Raw genomic sequence first — 13900 nt, 5'->3', positions numbered from 1 at the left:
GGAGAACGGGGTCATGTTTCAAACATATTGCCCAACTGGGTTACCAGTTGGAAGTAATGCCACAGGAGCACGATTGCAGCCTGTAACTTGCTTATGAGGGCTTTAATTTTTCTTTTGATCACTTGACAGAATTGTTTTGTATTTTATGAATTTTATTAAGTGTGGGTTTGCGTTTATATGGGCTAACCTTTGGCAACAGTGTGTAGGACTTTGTAAAGTGTCTCAGCAATAAAGGGAGCAAGCAAATGTTATTGCTTAAGCATTGACGCCAACAGTGCTCTTGTGTACTGAAGTTGTGTTCCTCTGATAAGCATTTTTACAAGACTCTTGCTTCCTCAACCCACTTGTGATTCTGGCTTCCAGTTCTCTATTATGTGGAAAGACACTTTTTGAAGACTTCAGGCTCAAGAAGACTGTGTTACTGAGGAAAGTGATGGGACCCGTTAAATAGCTTTAACTCTCAAAGTGGAGTTACAGAAGGCCCCCTGTTAACATGTTTGACCATTTTATGGATGGATTTGAGATAAAAGCATTTAAAATAATACCACAAATAATGTAAATCTGACTAAGAATTCCATAATCAATTAGTGTACATTTTATAATTTTATAATAAAAACTGTGTTGGAACTTCTGAGCCTGCAGACGCAGAGACACGTCCAAGGTAATGATTCTATAAAATCAAGCTTTCTGAACAGGAATTTAATGATTAATGCTTCAAAGTGCATAATCACATCTTTGCCAGAAGATGTTTTTCTCTTCTTTGGCTCACAATCTGCCTGTTTAACATTTGCTGAAGTAAAGCAAACACAAAGGTGTTAAGCGTCTTTGTGCAAGAGCTGAAGTCTTTTGTGCAGCTGAATGCTTGGGCTCATTTATTATAGGATTTGTGACTCCTGCTCTCCGCATCAGCTCATTTTTTAAAAAAACATTGTCAGCATCCAAGCTGTTGTTTGAGCAAGAGACTGACAGGTAGTTTTAAATGTGCCTTTTAGTTTATAGTCTTCACTTCTACCGCTTCCTTGCAGGACAGAACGGTTCCATTTCCGAGCTCTTCCCCCTTTCTTAACATTTGTCATCATGGCTGCATGTTAAAAGCAACAGTTTCCAGCAACTTTGTGTTTGTTCTTCTCTTCTTTTATATGTGGTGTTTTACTGCTGTTTGGAGGGGGGTTTTTTGCAAGGTAGTGTTGGTAGATGGGATTCTTTCCCCATGCAGATGTTTTAGGAAGACTCATAAAGAAACAGATTGTTGGAAGCAGGGGTGAGCTAGGAGATCTGGGTACTTGCTGCCATTACTGCTGAGGGGTTGAGTAGCCTCTGAAACCTGGGTGCCTTCAGCAATGCTGGAGGAGGACTGGAGCCTGTGTGGGGGTGTTGCCTGTCTGTGATCAACTGGAGCAGCGGAGAGGAGTGTAAAGAGGAGTTTAGGACTAATTATCAGAGGAGACTATGGGAAAGTGTTGAAATGGGAAGAGATAATAGAGTAGAAATTAACAGATTTTGTGTGTAGAATATAACTGGAGTATGAATGTGTGGTTATGAGCATGTCTTCTGTCCCTAGACATAATGAAAGAAAAGAATGACCTGGATTATTGTTTAAGGTCTTTTTTACTTCTGTTTTCTATGATTCAGGTAGTCATTTAAATAAAACCAATGCTGGAGCATACTCTGTAATGGTTTTTCCACCTCTTGAGTTCTTGAGTGGTTTGATAGACAGTTAATGATCCTACATGATTCCTGTGTACAACAGGTATTGCTGCCACCCTCCAACCTCCATCTTTCAGTGTAGCAAACATAAGAAGGGAAGCTAAAACTAAGGTGATGTTGGCTCTTCCTTTGTACATTTCAGTCTGAAATCAGTTTATAGTCAAAATGGCTTGCAAGACTGCTTTTAGGATTGTGAATGTGACAACTAAAAAGCTAGTCTCTGGGCTGTAAGACACAGTCAGGTGGAATGGATAACTAGATGTGAACTTTGAAAACAGACATAATTAAATCATTTGCAATTTATAGTTTCCCATCTTTCTTTTTCATGAGCATGTACTCGCCAACTGCATTTTTGCATTGCTCTTGTGTTCATGGTGTCATGAGATTGGGTAAATTTAACAGATTAGCTGTGATGGATGTGCTTGTGATGCCTATGAGTTCAGTATGCAGTCTTGTCTGATGCAGAGATGCTTATTTTACAAACAACTTTGCCTTTGCTGCATTAGAAGTGTTGAAGTTGGCAATGTACAATATTATGGCTTGTGTGGCATCAAAATTAATGGAGTAATAAATATGACTACAAAGACAGGAGGGAAATGAATATGTCCACACCTGTGAGTGATTTCTGCCCTGCTTCAGAAATACTCAATATTCACAAGACTGTTTGCATTAGCAACACGTGCTTCTTGCTGTAGAAAATTAAGGGTTCCCTTTCTTCTCCCCCAGCACTGGGCTAGAAGCTCTGTTGCTGTAATGACCAACAGGATGCTGGTTCCCAGCTGGCAAGGCATGGACCGTGTACTCCCATTTCAGATCTCTTAAAGGCAGCAGCATCACAGCATGATATTGTAAGGAGGTGACAGTAGACATTGCCGATAAATGCATTGGAGAGGTGTGTTGCATCAGCATTTCCTCACATGCTTTGATTTACAGCACTAGGTGGGGGTGAGGAGGAGTCAGCAGAAGCAGTGTAGTGCTAAAGGGAGTTTGGGACCCACCAACCTTGAAGGTTGATTGAATACTAGAGTTGGGTTTTGTGTCTGCTGATGGGAGATTTAGTAATGTGTGTCTCATGGAGAGTAAACCTCTGCTAGTGGAAAGTCTGTCACAACAGCATGATTTCTAGAGATAAAGACCTCATTCTCAATAGATATGTCATTCTGCTGGGTAATCTTTTAAAGGCAGAAAATATGCACTGAAAGGGAAGACTAATAGTGGGATCTGTGTGTGCTATCTGCAGTGATAGGAAAGTTTATTCATTTGTGCACTTCCCTGTTCTCTTAGTCCATTTATTCCGCCCTTCTGGTTACATTTTGAGAAATGCAAAACATATGATGTGGAAGGACAGTTTTAAATTTTCCAGTATGAACAGAGTGAAGTCTCTATATTTTGAAAAACAATAATAATAAACATAATTTTTTTTTGCCTTTCTTTAGGACTCCTGAGCAGTGTCCGAGTGTGGTTTCTTTGCTGTCAGAGAGCTACAATCCCCATGTGCGTTACGGGGCTGCCATGGCTTTGGGTATCTGCTGTGCAGGCACTGGAAACAAGGTGAGGACCAGAAGCATCCATTGCCAAGACTGTTTCTGCTCTCTCCTGACACATTTGTGCAGAAATGTTGCGCACACACAGATCATATTTCTTGCACATGTACTCTGCTAGCCAGCTGGAGTAGAGCAGTACTACTTCAAATTCTTTAACTGTCCTGGGCATAGAGATTATTTTTCTGCTTGTACAGAATAGATAAAGTAAAAGAATATTTTTATACATTATTGCTACATTCTTGGAATTTTGTCTTCAAAACTTTTCTTAAGAGTTTTCTTACTGTCAAGTTGCCGCTGAACTTTAAATTTATGTTCAGTACTCCAAAACCAATACCCCTTTGCTCTTGAAGTTGATCTTTTACAGATTGCTTTAGGGGGAGCAAGGGGGTGCTAGTGACAGGAAAACAACAGGTGTTTTAGATAACTTCTAGCTCCTTTCTTCTTTCCTGTGATACACAGTTCATGGAAGATCCATGTAGTAAAGCCAAGTGCAATGAAATGTCATGAAATTTACTGTAGTTTCAGGTGTGTAGTTCACAGTCAGTAAATTTTATTATCAGTTTATAAGTGTCAATGAAGGATAATTCTCACAAATGACAGCAAGGGCCTTTTAGAGTAAGATTCCCACTTTGCTGTGGGAAGTGAGTGCTCACTGGGACAAGCAGCAAGTAAACTTTGGGATAAGATTCCTCTACTTCACCCACATGTGTATATCATCTGTACTGGTACTGAATCACAGCTTCAAAACAGATGCACAGACTGCCCATGTGGAAGTAATATTTCATGCTTCTGAGTTTGTGATAAATCTCATGCTTATCTGTATCATCCCTTCCTCAACTAGTATTAAACACTTGGTCTGTGGTTCTTGCAAGTGAGCGCTCCCCACCATGTCACTTGTGTTGTGCAGTGCACAGAATGCTGATATGCACTGCCTGCCATCTTTAATATCTAAAGCATGCAGATTTGAAAGCAAACTGAAAGTCCTATTTTTATCCAGGTTACTTTATTCTCAAGTGGAAGGTGGAATCAAGGAGCTAATTATTTTTAACCTGCTGCATCTGACAAGTTGATTTAAGTGGAATTGCTTTTAGTTGCACAGAGAAGTCTGTTTTGTTTCCAGATACATTGTGTGATAAAGACTTAAACCATCTGATTAAATGCAGACATGTCTTCCAAGGCTTATATTAGTAGGTTTTGAAAGCCCAAATATATTCAGCTTTGGAGATCAGAAAGTTCAGCTTTTTGTCATAGTGGATGTTCCATACATGGTGCTGAATGCGTGCCAAGGAATGAATGAGTCATCTTCAGGTGGAGAAGCACAGCCTCCAAGATAGCTCAGTTGGCAAAAGTAGTTCAAGTGAAGGCATGATATTATTCTAGAAGTGGTTCTTAGAAATAGCATTTTGTGTAAAATCAGCTTGTTTTAAAAAGCCTCGCTCTGACAGAAGTAGCACTGAGAGGGATCTGTGCTGGGAGACTCATGCACTCAACTGCATTTGCTCATGTCCTCAGTTTAAGTATAGACAGGAGAGCTCTGTACAAGAGATTGCCAAGGGATTCTGTCTGACTTCTGTAATCAGAAGATCACATAATATATTAAAAGAGCTCTCTGAGCTTCTTAGGGTGGATGCCTAGTTGTTACCTCTCCTGTTCCGAAGACTATCTAACAGCTTGCTTCACATGCAATTTCGGAGTGCTTTTAGAAAGCCCCCGTGTTGCCACAGACCAAATTTATCTGTGCTGCCCATGGCTGTACAAACTGCTATCTTAAGTTTATTCTGCCCAGATCTGAAGAACATGGTTGCTGAAGGCTAGCTGGGCCCTCTAACAACTTGCTGCTGTTAAAATGGGTAGTCTTTGTCCCTCCTGCCACCTTTTGCTCTGTCTCTTGTCCAGCTCCCTAGTGAGCTGATTCAGACACAAACTCACAGAAAACTGACCTAGATAACAACAACAAAAAAGGGAACAGTTCTCTGTTGAATTATCGAGCTGGAAAAGCTCATTGAGAGGTGAGAGAAGGGCTGCAGCTAGCACAGGGAAAGGGGAGGGACTGGGTAGCTGAAGGGAAATTGGGGAAGGCCGGGGGTGGGGGTGGGAAACTCATTTTGGTAACATTATGTTTAGATGAGCTCAGTTGTCCTCTATAATGTGTGCTGAGGACCTTTCATGGTTAGAAATTAATTTGTGTCTGTAACAATTCTATGTGTATTTTAAGTCATGCCTTGCAAAGTGGCAGAACTGTAAATGGAGGTGAAAAAATGTGCCTATAGAGATGATATAGTCTGAGATGCCTGCAAATTGCCCATGCTGGTCTTGGGTACATCTAAGCAGCATTTATTACAATAGACTCCCTTACAGTTGTTCATAATCAATGACTGCATTGAAAGTAATGCTTATTGATAGATCATTGTGGATCATGTTCCTGTTGTGCTTAGCTGGGAAGTTACTGAATTTGAAGAAATAATAGTGCATTTTGAAATGTTTTTAAAACCTTGATTTATTATATCTGTACTCAGAGGCAGCCCCACTTGATGTAGGTTTGAAATGAATGCTTTCAGGTGATGCTAAACGTTACAGGCTCTAACAATCAAGTGTAAGGCCAAGAATTTGGGACCTGAATTGTTTTGCCATCTCATTTTCTAACCTCCAACATGTAGTTTGATATATCTGGTTCATTTGTTCCTTACGCAGAAAATGAAGGTAATGCTAATGTATTTTCTTGGGAAGAATGGCAAAGAAAGTGTATGAATAATTTGTGTGCTGTTTAAGGCATGTCAGTAGTTCTAATGTGATGAATGCATCTGTTGCTTTCAACAACTGTTGTTTATCTGTTGCCCTATTTCTGCAGGTAGATCTTGTTGCATCCATCACTTGGTTTTTGCGTTTTGTTTGCTTCCCAATTTTTAGATTAAAATCCACAGAACTACAGATTTCTGCTTCATTTACCAAGAACAGGCAAAATATATTAAAAAGTGTATCTGATAGCATCAATCTGATAACCTTTCATTAGAGTACTGAATCCTGGGATACTAAAAATAATAGTGTTAACTTTGCAACTGCTTATTTCTTGGGGTTTTTTTAGGAAGCAATTAATTTGCTTGAGCCAATGACAAATGATCCTGTGAACTATGTACGTCAAGGAGCTCTGATTGCATCTGCCCTTATCATGATCCAGCAGACTGAGATTACCTGCCCAAAGGTAATGTGTCATACCTTGCATACTGGTTTGTGTGGTGGAAAGATGGTTTTGGATGCCAGATCTGTAGTGCTTGGCAGTGCACGTAAGCATTGGCAAGAGGGTGTACGTGCCTTGTGAAGAGCCAGAGCTGAATGCACAGCAGGAAACTCCTGCGTGGCTCAGAGCATGTACTTTCGAATGGGGGAGCAATGCATACTGATCAAAACATGCCTGATAGATGACAGCATTTTAAATGTAGGCGTTACAAGAATAAATGCTCTTTCTTAAAAGGTCTAAAATCATCTTGTAATGATATGAAAGTGACAGTCTTCCACTAACATGCACTGAGGCCTGTATGCTCACGATTTATGCGAACAACGTTATTTAGTAAAGAGGTTGTTTTTGATGATAGTAAACTTAGTTTCGGATGCGGTCACTCTGCAGGGAAGTCCTGTTATAACTATGTTTCTTTTGTAGCTAGTCACACTTCTCAGGTGAACCAGTTTCTGCTGTCAGAACTGGCTTAGTGCCTTCATAGCAAACACATTTTTTTTAATGGGGTTTTTCTTTCTCCTCAGAAGGCAAAAACGATTGCATATGTTGTGTTTAGCTTTTAATAATAGGTTGCCCTGTGAATATATGACAGATGACGATATGCAAACATTTGTACAGACTAAAAGTCCATGTTAATAGAAGCTCTGAGGTTCCACATTTCATTTGCTCTGGTGAGTGCTGAGGCAGAGCAGTAGCTGGTACTTTGCTACTCATCTGTCATATATGGGTTACTGTTGTTGATGTCATTTTAGAAATTGAACTGTGATAAAAACAGCCCCTTTTTTACTGCATCTGGATGGGAAGTAAGAAAAAAACCTCTCTGTCCAGTGGAAAATTTTACTTGGGAAAGTCAGTGAAGGAAATCTACAAATACAGGTGTTTGGGTATTTCCAAGTCATGGAACACCAAGATTTGCTGGCAGACAGTTTGTTCCTTTGAAATATTTAAAAGAAAAAAAAAAAAAAAGAAACAAAAAAACCCCAAACAGTTCACTGAGCAGAATCTGGGAATGTTGTTTATATTATCATAATTGTGGTTCAACTGAATAAGCCAGTGGAGAACACTGGAGTTCTGTTGGATCCCCTCATCTTCCAAGATATAAGGTCTCTGTAATGTGAAGTTGCATTGTCTTTCTATGGAAAGAAACTGCTTGTTGTTTTCATTTTTTCTTCCTTGGTCAGGTGCTTGGAATGCCAGCTGTCTGTATAGGAGATCAGGTTTAGTCATTCTGCACTCCTTTAATGTTGGGCAAATTGTATAGCTCTCCCGTGCCTCGCCTTCCCACCTGAAAAAAATAAGGATGATACTTTCTTCTGTGAAAGGACATTATGAGAATAAATTCATCTCAGTTTGCAAAGTACCCTAATCCTCTTGGGATGGGAATCACAGACTGCTCTGAATCAGTCAGACATCCGAGACTGTGGTGGATTACTCGCTGAGTCTGTCTATTGGAGTTTCAGTCTTTTTGAGACAATAGGTGAAAGAGTCTGTATGTCCTAAAGAAAAGTGCAGACAGGAAAACAGCTAGCAAAAATACAGATTATTTGAGGAGTGTAATAAGTCATATCTCTTTCCCCAAACAGGCCTGGTAACCTTGACTTCAGAGGTACATGTAATACCTAGGCTTGTTAAATGGGTGATTAAAATAGTTGGTTAACAAATACAGGATGAGATGTATAGTCTGGGATTTAGTGGCTTGTTTAAAAATGGAAAGAGGAACTAAAAAAACTTTATGCCAGATCCTTGTTTAAGCCAAAATTTGTGTGGTGTTACATAATATAGATACAGAAGGCAATTCATTACCCAGTCAGAGAAGCACTGCAGATATTAAAAAACAAACAAAACCCCCCAAAAAGACCTACTGATTATAAACTAATAAATAATCCCTGAAATATTCTGCTAATTTAGGAACTAAACACAGAATATATAAATTTTACTTGTTTTGAACATCCCAAAAGTTAGTTATAACCATCATAGTTTCTTGCTCAAAAGTAAAAGGAATATTTTGAGGAAAATGCTGCCAATTAAGTTATTTATTATCCATGGGAAACATTTTTTGGAGCACTCTGCCAGTCTGAAGAAAAATTATTTTACTCTGATGTGCAAGGGTGGAGTTCAGAAAACTAGCCATTTTTGGGTTACAGTGACATATTTTAATCTGATTAGATTCCTGAGTGGCACACTGGTGCATTGTGTGCCAAAGTGTCTAACCAATGTATTTGCTTTGCTGGATAAGCAGCTAGTAAGAGGAGCGTGATGGATTTCATATCCCACAAGCTGTACATGTGGTCTTGATGGGGTTACAGAGGACCTAAATTTTACGTATCATCATCTTGCTGCTGCTAAATACTTCATGATGCTTTGCATGTGAGAGATGGTTATTTTAATAAAGATTACAATGTATAGTCTGACCAGCTTCCTGTCATTACATTTCAGTTTTGTCTGTTTTGAGATTATTTTGTTTGTAAACTTACTGTTTGTGAGCTTTGGGTTAGAAGGACTTTAAATTCTCTGGTGGTAATTGGGATGAAGATGGTAGGAATAGGTTTAGATTTTTCAGGAATAATATAACTTCAGAGTTTTGAGAGCTGAGCCTTGCAGTGCTGAAATGCCAGCAATAAACAGATTTAAGAATCAAAGTATTTTCGTTTAAAAGAAACCATTTTTGTTGTGAGAGAATGTAGATGTATGCCTTTGAATCACTTTTGCTGTCATCTTTCCTTTGTATTCGTCATCCTCTTTGTTGTGCTCACTCTTCATTTAAACAAATAATTCAAAGAGTTTAAATAAAGAATTGTCATTATATGGATGTTCTTGAACTTGCAAGTTGCTTAAGTACCAAAAGGGGTAGCAAATCTTGTGTAAAGCTGATTTGGCCTCTTTGGAGTTGAAACACAATTCCTCCATGTGCAGCCAGCATGGTTTCTCCTGACCTCTGTTGATACATTTAAGAACCATATTAGTGCAGGATATAGAACAATAACAAGTTTATTTTGTGAAATGGAATCCTAAATTACAGATGTGATGAGATCATTGTAACAGAAATCAATGACAACTTCATTATGTATTTGTGACCTGCAGGGCAATTAAGACAGCGATTTTGGAGACAAACTACATCTCTAACATCTTGAATTGAATTTACTTTTTCCTGGTTTTGTGTTAGGATAGTCATCTTAGCAAAATGAGAAGATAATAAGCAAGGTCAAGGCTTTTCCTCCATGTTCCTTTGATCATCATGGCCTATTATCTTTAAGATGTTGTGAAGAAACCAGGACCAGATTGTTCCTTTTTTCTCCCCCCCATTTAGATGAAATGCTAGGTCTTGATAGGATGCCAGAATGATTTTTGCTGTTATTGTCAGATGTTTCTGCATACTGTATGCTCTTTCAAGAGAGCAAGCATACGCAGAATAACTTCAACTTTTGAAGAAGACAGATAAGACACGCAAGCAGTTTAAAACCTGTTTTACTAAAAACAGATTCCCAAATACTCTTGTTCTTAAGAACTTGCATTTGCAAAAAGCGTCATGCACATCACCTGCCACTGTTTCCCTTAGTTAAGTGTTTATTAAGTCTTACTTGTAACAATCTCATGGGCTTCATGTGCATGAATGTTGACTGGTGGAGGGAGAAGTGGTAAACAACCTGATAAATGACAGCCCCTCAAGTTTGTGGTAGGAAACGGTGCTTATCATTATCATGTCTTAAAGCCTGTGTTGTTTCCTCAGTGTTTCCAAGGTTGCGCGTTTGGCTTCATTTGAAATCAGTGGCATGTTGTTTTGGCCAGGACTAATTATCAGAATGGTGTGTGTGTCTATTGTTAGTAGAGACTAAATGAGTCACTGCCTAGGTTTTAGTGTTCCTCCTGGAAGTTGCCCAAATAAATCTTGTGATAGCATTTCCAAATGCTATAAAATTTTTAAAGTGCTTGAAGATTTCAAGGGAGAAACAGAGCTTGTGGGTTTCATAGCATGTTAAATAAACCTATTCAGTAGTTTGGGATGTGCTTGTTGCTGTGGTTTGAAGGAGAAATAGTAGCAGATTAAAGGACTCTACTAGACAAACTCTGCCAGATTTTGCTTCAACAGCTTGAGAATTTACTGTCTGTTGACATCTTGCTCCATTCTGTAGGAGGCAAGTGCCCCAATAGCAAAGGCAGAACTGAGCTTTTGTCTGTACTGCTCTTGCTTTCTCCAAAGAGATGGAGCCATGGCTCCATGTGAGGACGATACCTTCCTGAACCACTACAGCTAGAGCTGCCAAAGCAGGCTTTCCCCAGCATCAAGGAAGGTTTTCAGCTGGCACCTGATCCAGTCAAAAATTCCATTCCTGTGAAGCGTTTGCTTTATAGCCTGAATAAGCACACAGGCCTTCATGCATTCACGTGTTGAGGCAGTCCTTCAATCTGGGTTTGTCTGGTCCCCAAAGTCACGGAGGATAGTTTCCCACCCTCTCATAGAACAATTTTGCTTCCACTGATGTTAAACTTTGGAAAGGCCACGCTTGCTCAATACGTTTTCCAGCATTGACAGTGGTGCGCAGGTATGCAGAATATATCTGAAAGCAGAAAGCTCTTGATATGGCACTACATATATTGTATTCTTGTAAGTAGAGGGTATAAGGACTATTTCTTATCGTAGCTGTTCAGCGCTTGTTCATTGAACGCCTGCTCTCAGCTGATTCCCTGCTGTAACCTGTCCATGTTGCCTGGAGAGGTGGCAATCGATCTGCTTAGGTTTAGCAGCCAGGTTTCTGTCCCTTGGTGCCTTGCAGTTGTTGGTGTCCCGGTTAGCTTGCTGCCCTACACGGTGTCCTGGTGCCACAACTGGTGGGTTCCTGGTGGGCTTGTTGCCCAAGTGTTTTGTTCATCTGCTCTGGACTAATATACATGTGAGTAGGCCTCGTGCCACGACCAGGGGAGGTGGATGACTTCCCCTGCTAACCCTTCCTTGCCTTTCCCAAGCGAGGCTTTTCTACCCTCTGTTCCGAGGTGCTGCTCTGTCAGATGCCAGTGTGAACATCAGCAGTTCTGCTCAATGTTGTCTTGCTTCACCCAGGGTTTTGTTATCTGAAGATTTCAGTACGGTGTAAATTCCAGATTAGAGTCCACCGAATGAGCTTTGTAACATCAGTCCATTTTTATAAATATTCCAAACTCAGAATCTGAGCCCAGAGTCACAGGAATGATGTGCTCTAAACAGAGGCACTGGAATCCTACTGCTCAGCTCAACAAGAGGAACAGTTTTACGTGTTGCTTCTGTGTGTCTGTCCTAAATAATATCTGAAGGCTTTGGTTCACCTAGTCTGCACTTGGTTGCCCTTGATACTGCACAAGGCCCTGGTCCAGCTTGCAAATGAAAACTAATGTATTTTTTCAGTGTACAAGAGGACAGGCATAAGAAACAAACTATTTATATTAAATGTGTAAACCTCGGTGTAAGCTTTTATAAATAAAAATTGGGAGAGTGTGAAAAAGCATAAATGGAGTGAAGAAAGAGCAGAGTTTGGTCAGTATATCCAGAATAAACACTGTATTGTGTGTGCAGTATCTCCTTTGCAACACATCTGTCTGTGTGGCTGCCCTGAAAATGTACGTTGTTCCTTTTTCTTAAATAAATGAAAGGAAATTTAAGTCATCTCCTTTTGGGGACAGGGCCTAGTAACTAAAAACTTTTTAATGCAAAGGGGAATTGGTGAATAGAGAACTAATATTAGCACACAAATTGTTGGACTTAGACTGAAAAATGGAAATAGCTGCTATTTTTCCCCTGTCAGTTTTAATAAATGCCTCCTGCTCTACAGAGAAGTGTTGTTTTGTTCAGCTTTGCTGCTCCTGTTTAAAAGTGGCTTGCTGCTCTGGTGTTCCGTGGTTGTGAGACTGTCTATTTGTGTGAAACAATAAAGTAATTTTTATACAGTTGTGTTTAGCAGGTCATTATTTACTCCTATGAATGTTAGTGTCTCTTGCTGTCACAGACTGGTTTAAGTCTTATCAGGTTAGATGCCATCAGTGCTGAAAGAGTTGAGGTGTCAAGTATTACAGCTGGGTTAGTGGCTGAAAGAGTGAAGGCAGGAAAGGTATTGACCCGAGAGTGTCTGTTCCTTTAGGGCACCTGTGTTTTGAGCAGTGTGAGATGCATTGAGAACTATTTTGCAGAAAACATGCGGTCTTAATCTGAGCTGTTCACTAAGTGTGTAGGGCTGCCAAGCAGCATTGTGGCTCTTGGGTATAATGCTCATGGGTTGGAGAGGCAACCTGTCTTCTTCCCATCCCAGACATTGGACATAATCTCTCAAGGGTAGAGTCTCAACTTCTTACTGCCTCTGGTCAAAAATTCACACATGAAATTTGAAATTTATTGCTAGCGTTATCTTGGCTGCAGGATTACATCATGGCTCTGATGTGCTTTTACTGGGGAATCTGATCTCGTGCTTTGCTGAGAAGCCTCTGCAGTTTGATTTATCCCCTCAGTCAACTCATTGTTCTGTTTTGATTTTTTTTTTTTACCTTGATGAATCCCAGTTTAACAAAATGTTATTCCCAGCACAGTTGTCATGTCACTGACTCAGTTGTATGAATTTTTTTTTTATGGGTGCGAAAACTCTTCCTGTAAGTGCTTTGAGATTCCCCAATGCACCCTAAGACAGGCCATATGTGCTAGGAGTGATGCCTGAAGGCTGCTCCTGGTGCTCAGTGCTGCCCACCGTTAGCACAGCTCTGGAGTGTCTGGTGTTCTGCAGGGACAGCTCTGGGTGCTGTTATCAGCCAGAAGGACCTTCTGAGTGTCGTTGTCAGTGTTTAAGCCTCCTTCACTGGTACAGTCAGGCATTGGGACCATCAAAGGCTGTGCAAGAGTATGTTCCTAGAGGTGGTTGCTGAAGCTTGGCCTCCTTGCCTACAGCAGACACTGTGTGTTTCACAACTGAAAAGTAGGACCTTCTTCAGATGTTTGTCACTGAGCAAATATCGCTGGTGTCCCTGGAGAGGCACACGCTCTTTGGATGTGCAAAGTGCTAGGGGCTGTCTGGTATTAGGGTTTTATACTTGGAAACTGCGTTTGCAATACTAAAAACTACTCTATGTCTCTGGTGGCTGTGTCTGGCCCTGCTGCCTTGATCTAGAAGTTTGTCTTCTCATCTGTGACTGCAGATGTAGGAATAGGACTTAGGATACCAGCAATAAAGTTGACCAATAGTGGGGAGAAACTTGAGTTCAAGACATCTTGGAAGGAGCCTTTTTGAAAAGACCTCCTTTGCTTTTGAGCATGTGAAGTGAAGGCTTAGTATGAAAACAGAAGAAATGAACAAAATGTCACATGGATATCTGAATTAAAATTAATTTAGGGAAGAGGTATACAAGGTTCTTGCAGTCATGCTATGGATGGGATACAGCTTCACAGGTTTTGACTGGGTTGCAG

At 40.2% G+C, this 13900-nt stretch overlaps 1 protein-coding gene across 2 annotated transcripts in view; it reads left to right on the top strand.

Moving 5' to 3' along the window:
* PSMD1 (proteasome 26S subunit, non-ATPase 1) overlaps nucleotides 1-13900 on the top strand; it is a 75682-nt gene that overhangs the window by 46343 nt on the left and 15439 nt on the right. For both annotated transcript variants that reach the window (XM_074877297.1, XM_074877296.1), the window contains exons 17-18: nucleotides 3144-3258; nucleotides 6334-6450. In XM_074877297.1, the coding sequence (XP_074733398.1) occupies nucleotides 3144-3258; nucleotides 6334-6450 (232 nt within the window). The remainder of the gene's footprint in view (nucleotides 1-3143; nucleotides 3259-6333; nucleotides 6451-13900) is intronic.

Source organism: Strix uralensis, chromosome 9 (genome assembly GCF_047716275.1).
Source record: "Strix uralensis isolate ZFMK-TIS-50842 chromosome 9, bStrUra1, whole genome shotgun sequence".
NCBI lineage: Eukaryota > Metazoa > Chordata > Aves > Strigiformes > Strigidae > Strix > Strix uralensis.
This window is presented reverse-complemented; position numbering and strand designations above follow the sequence as displayed.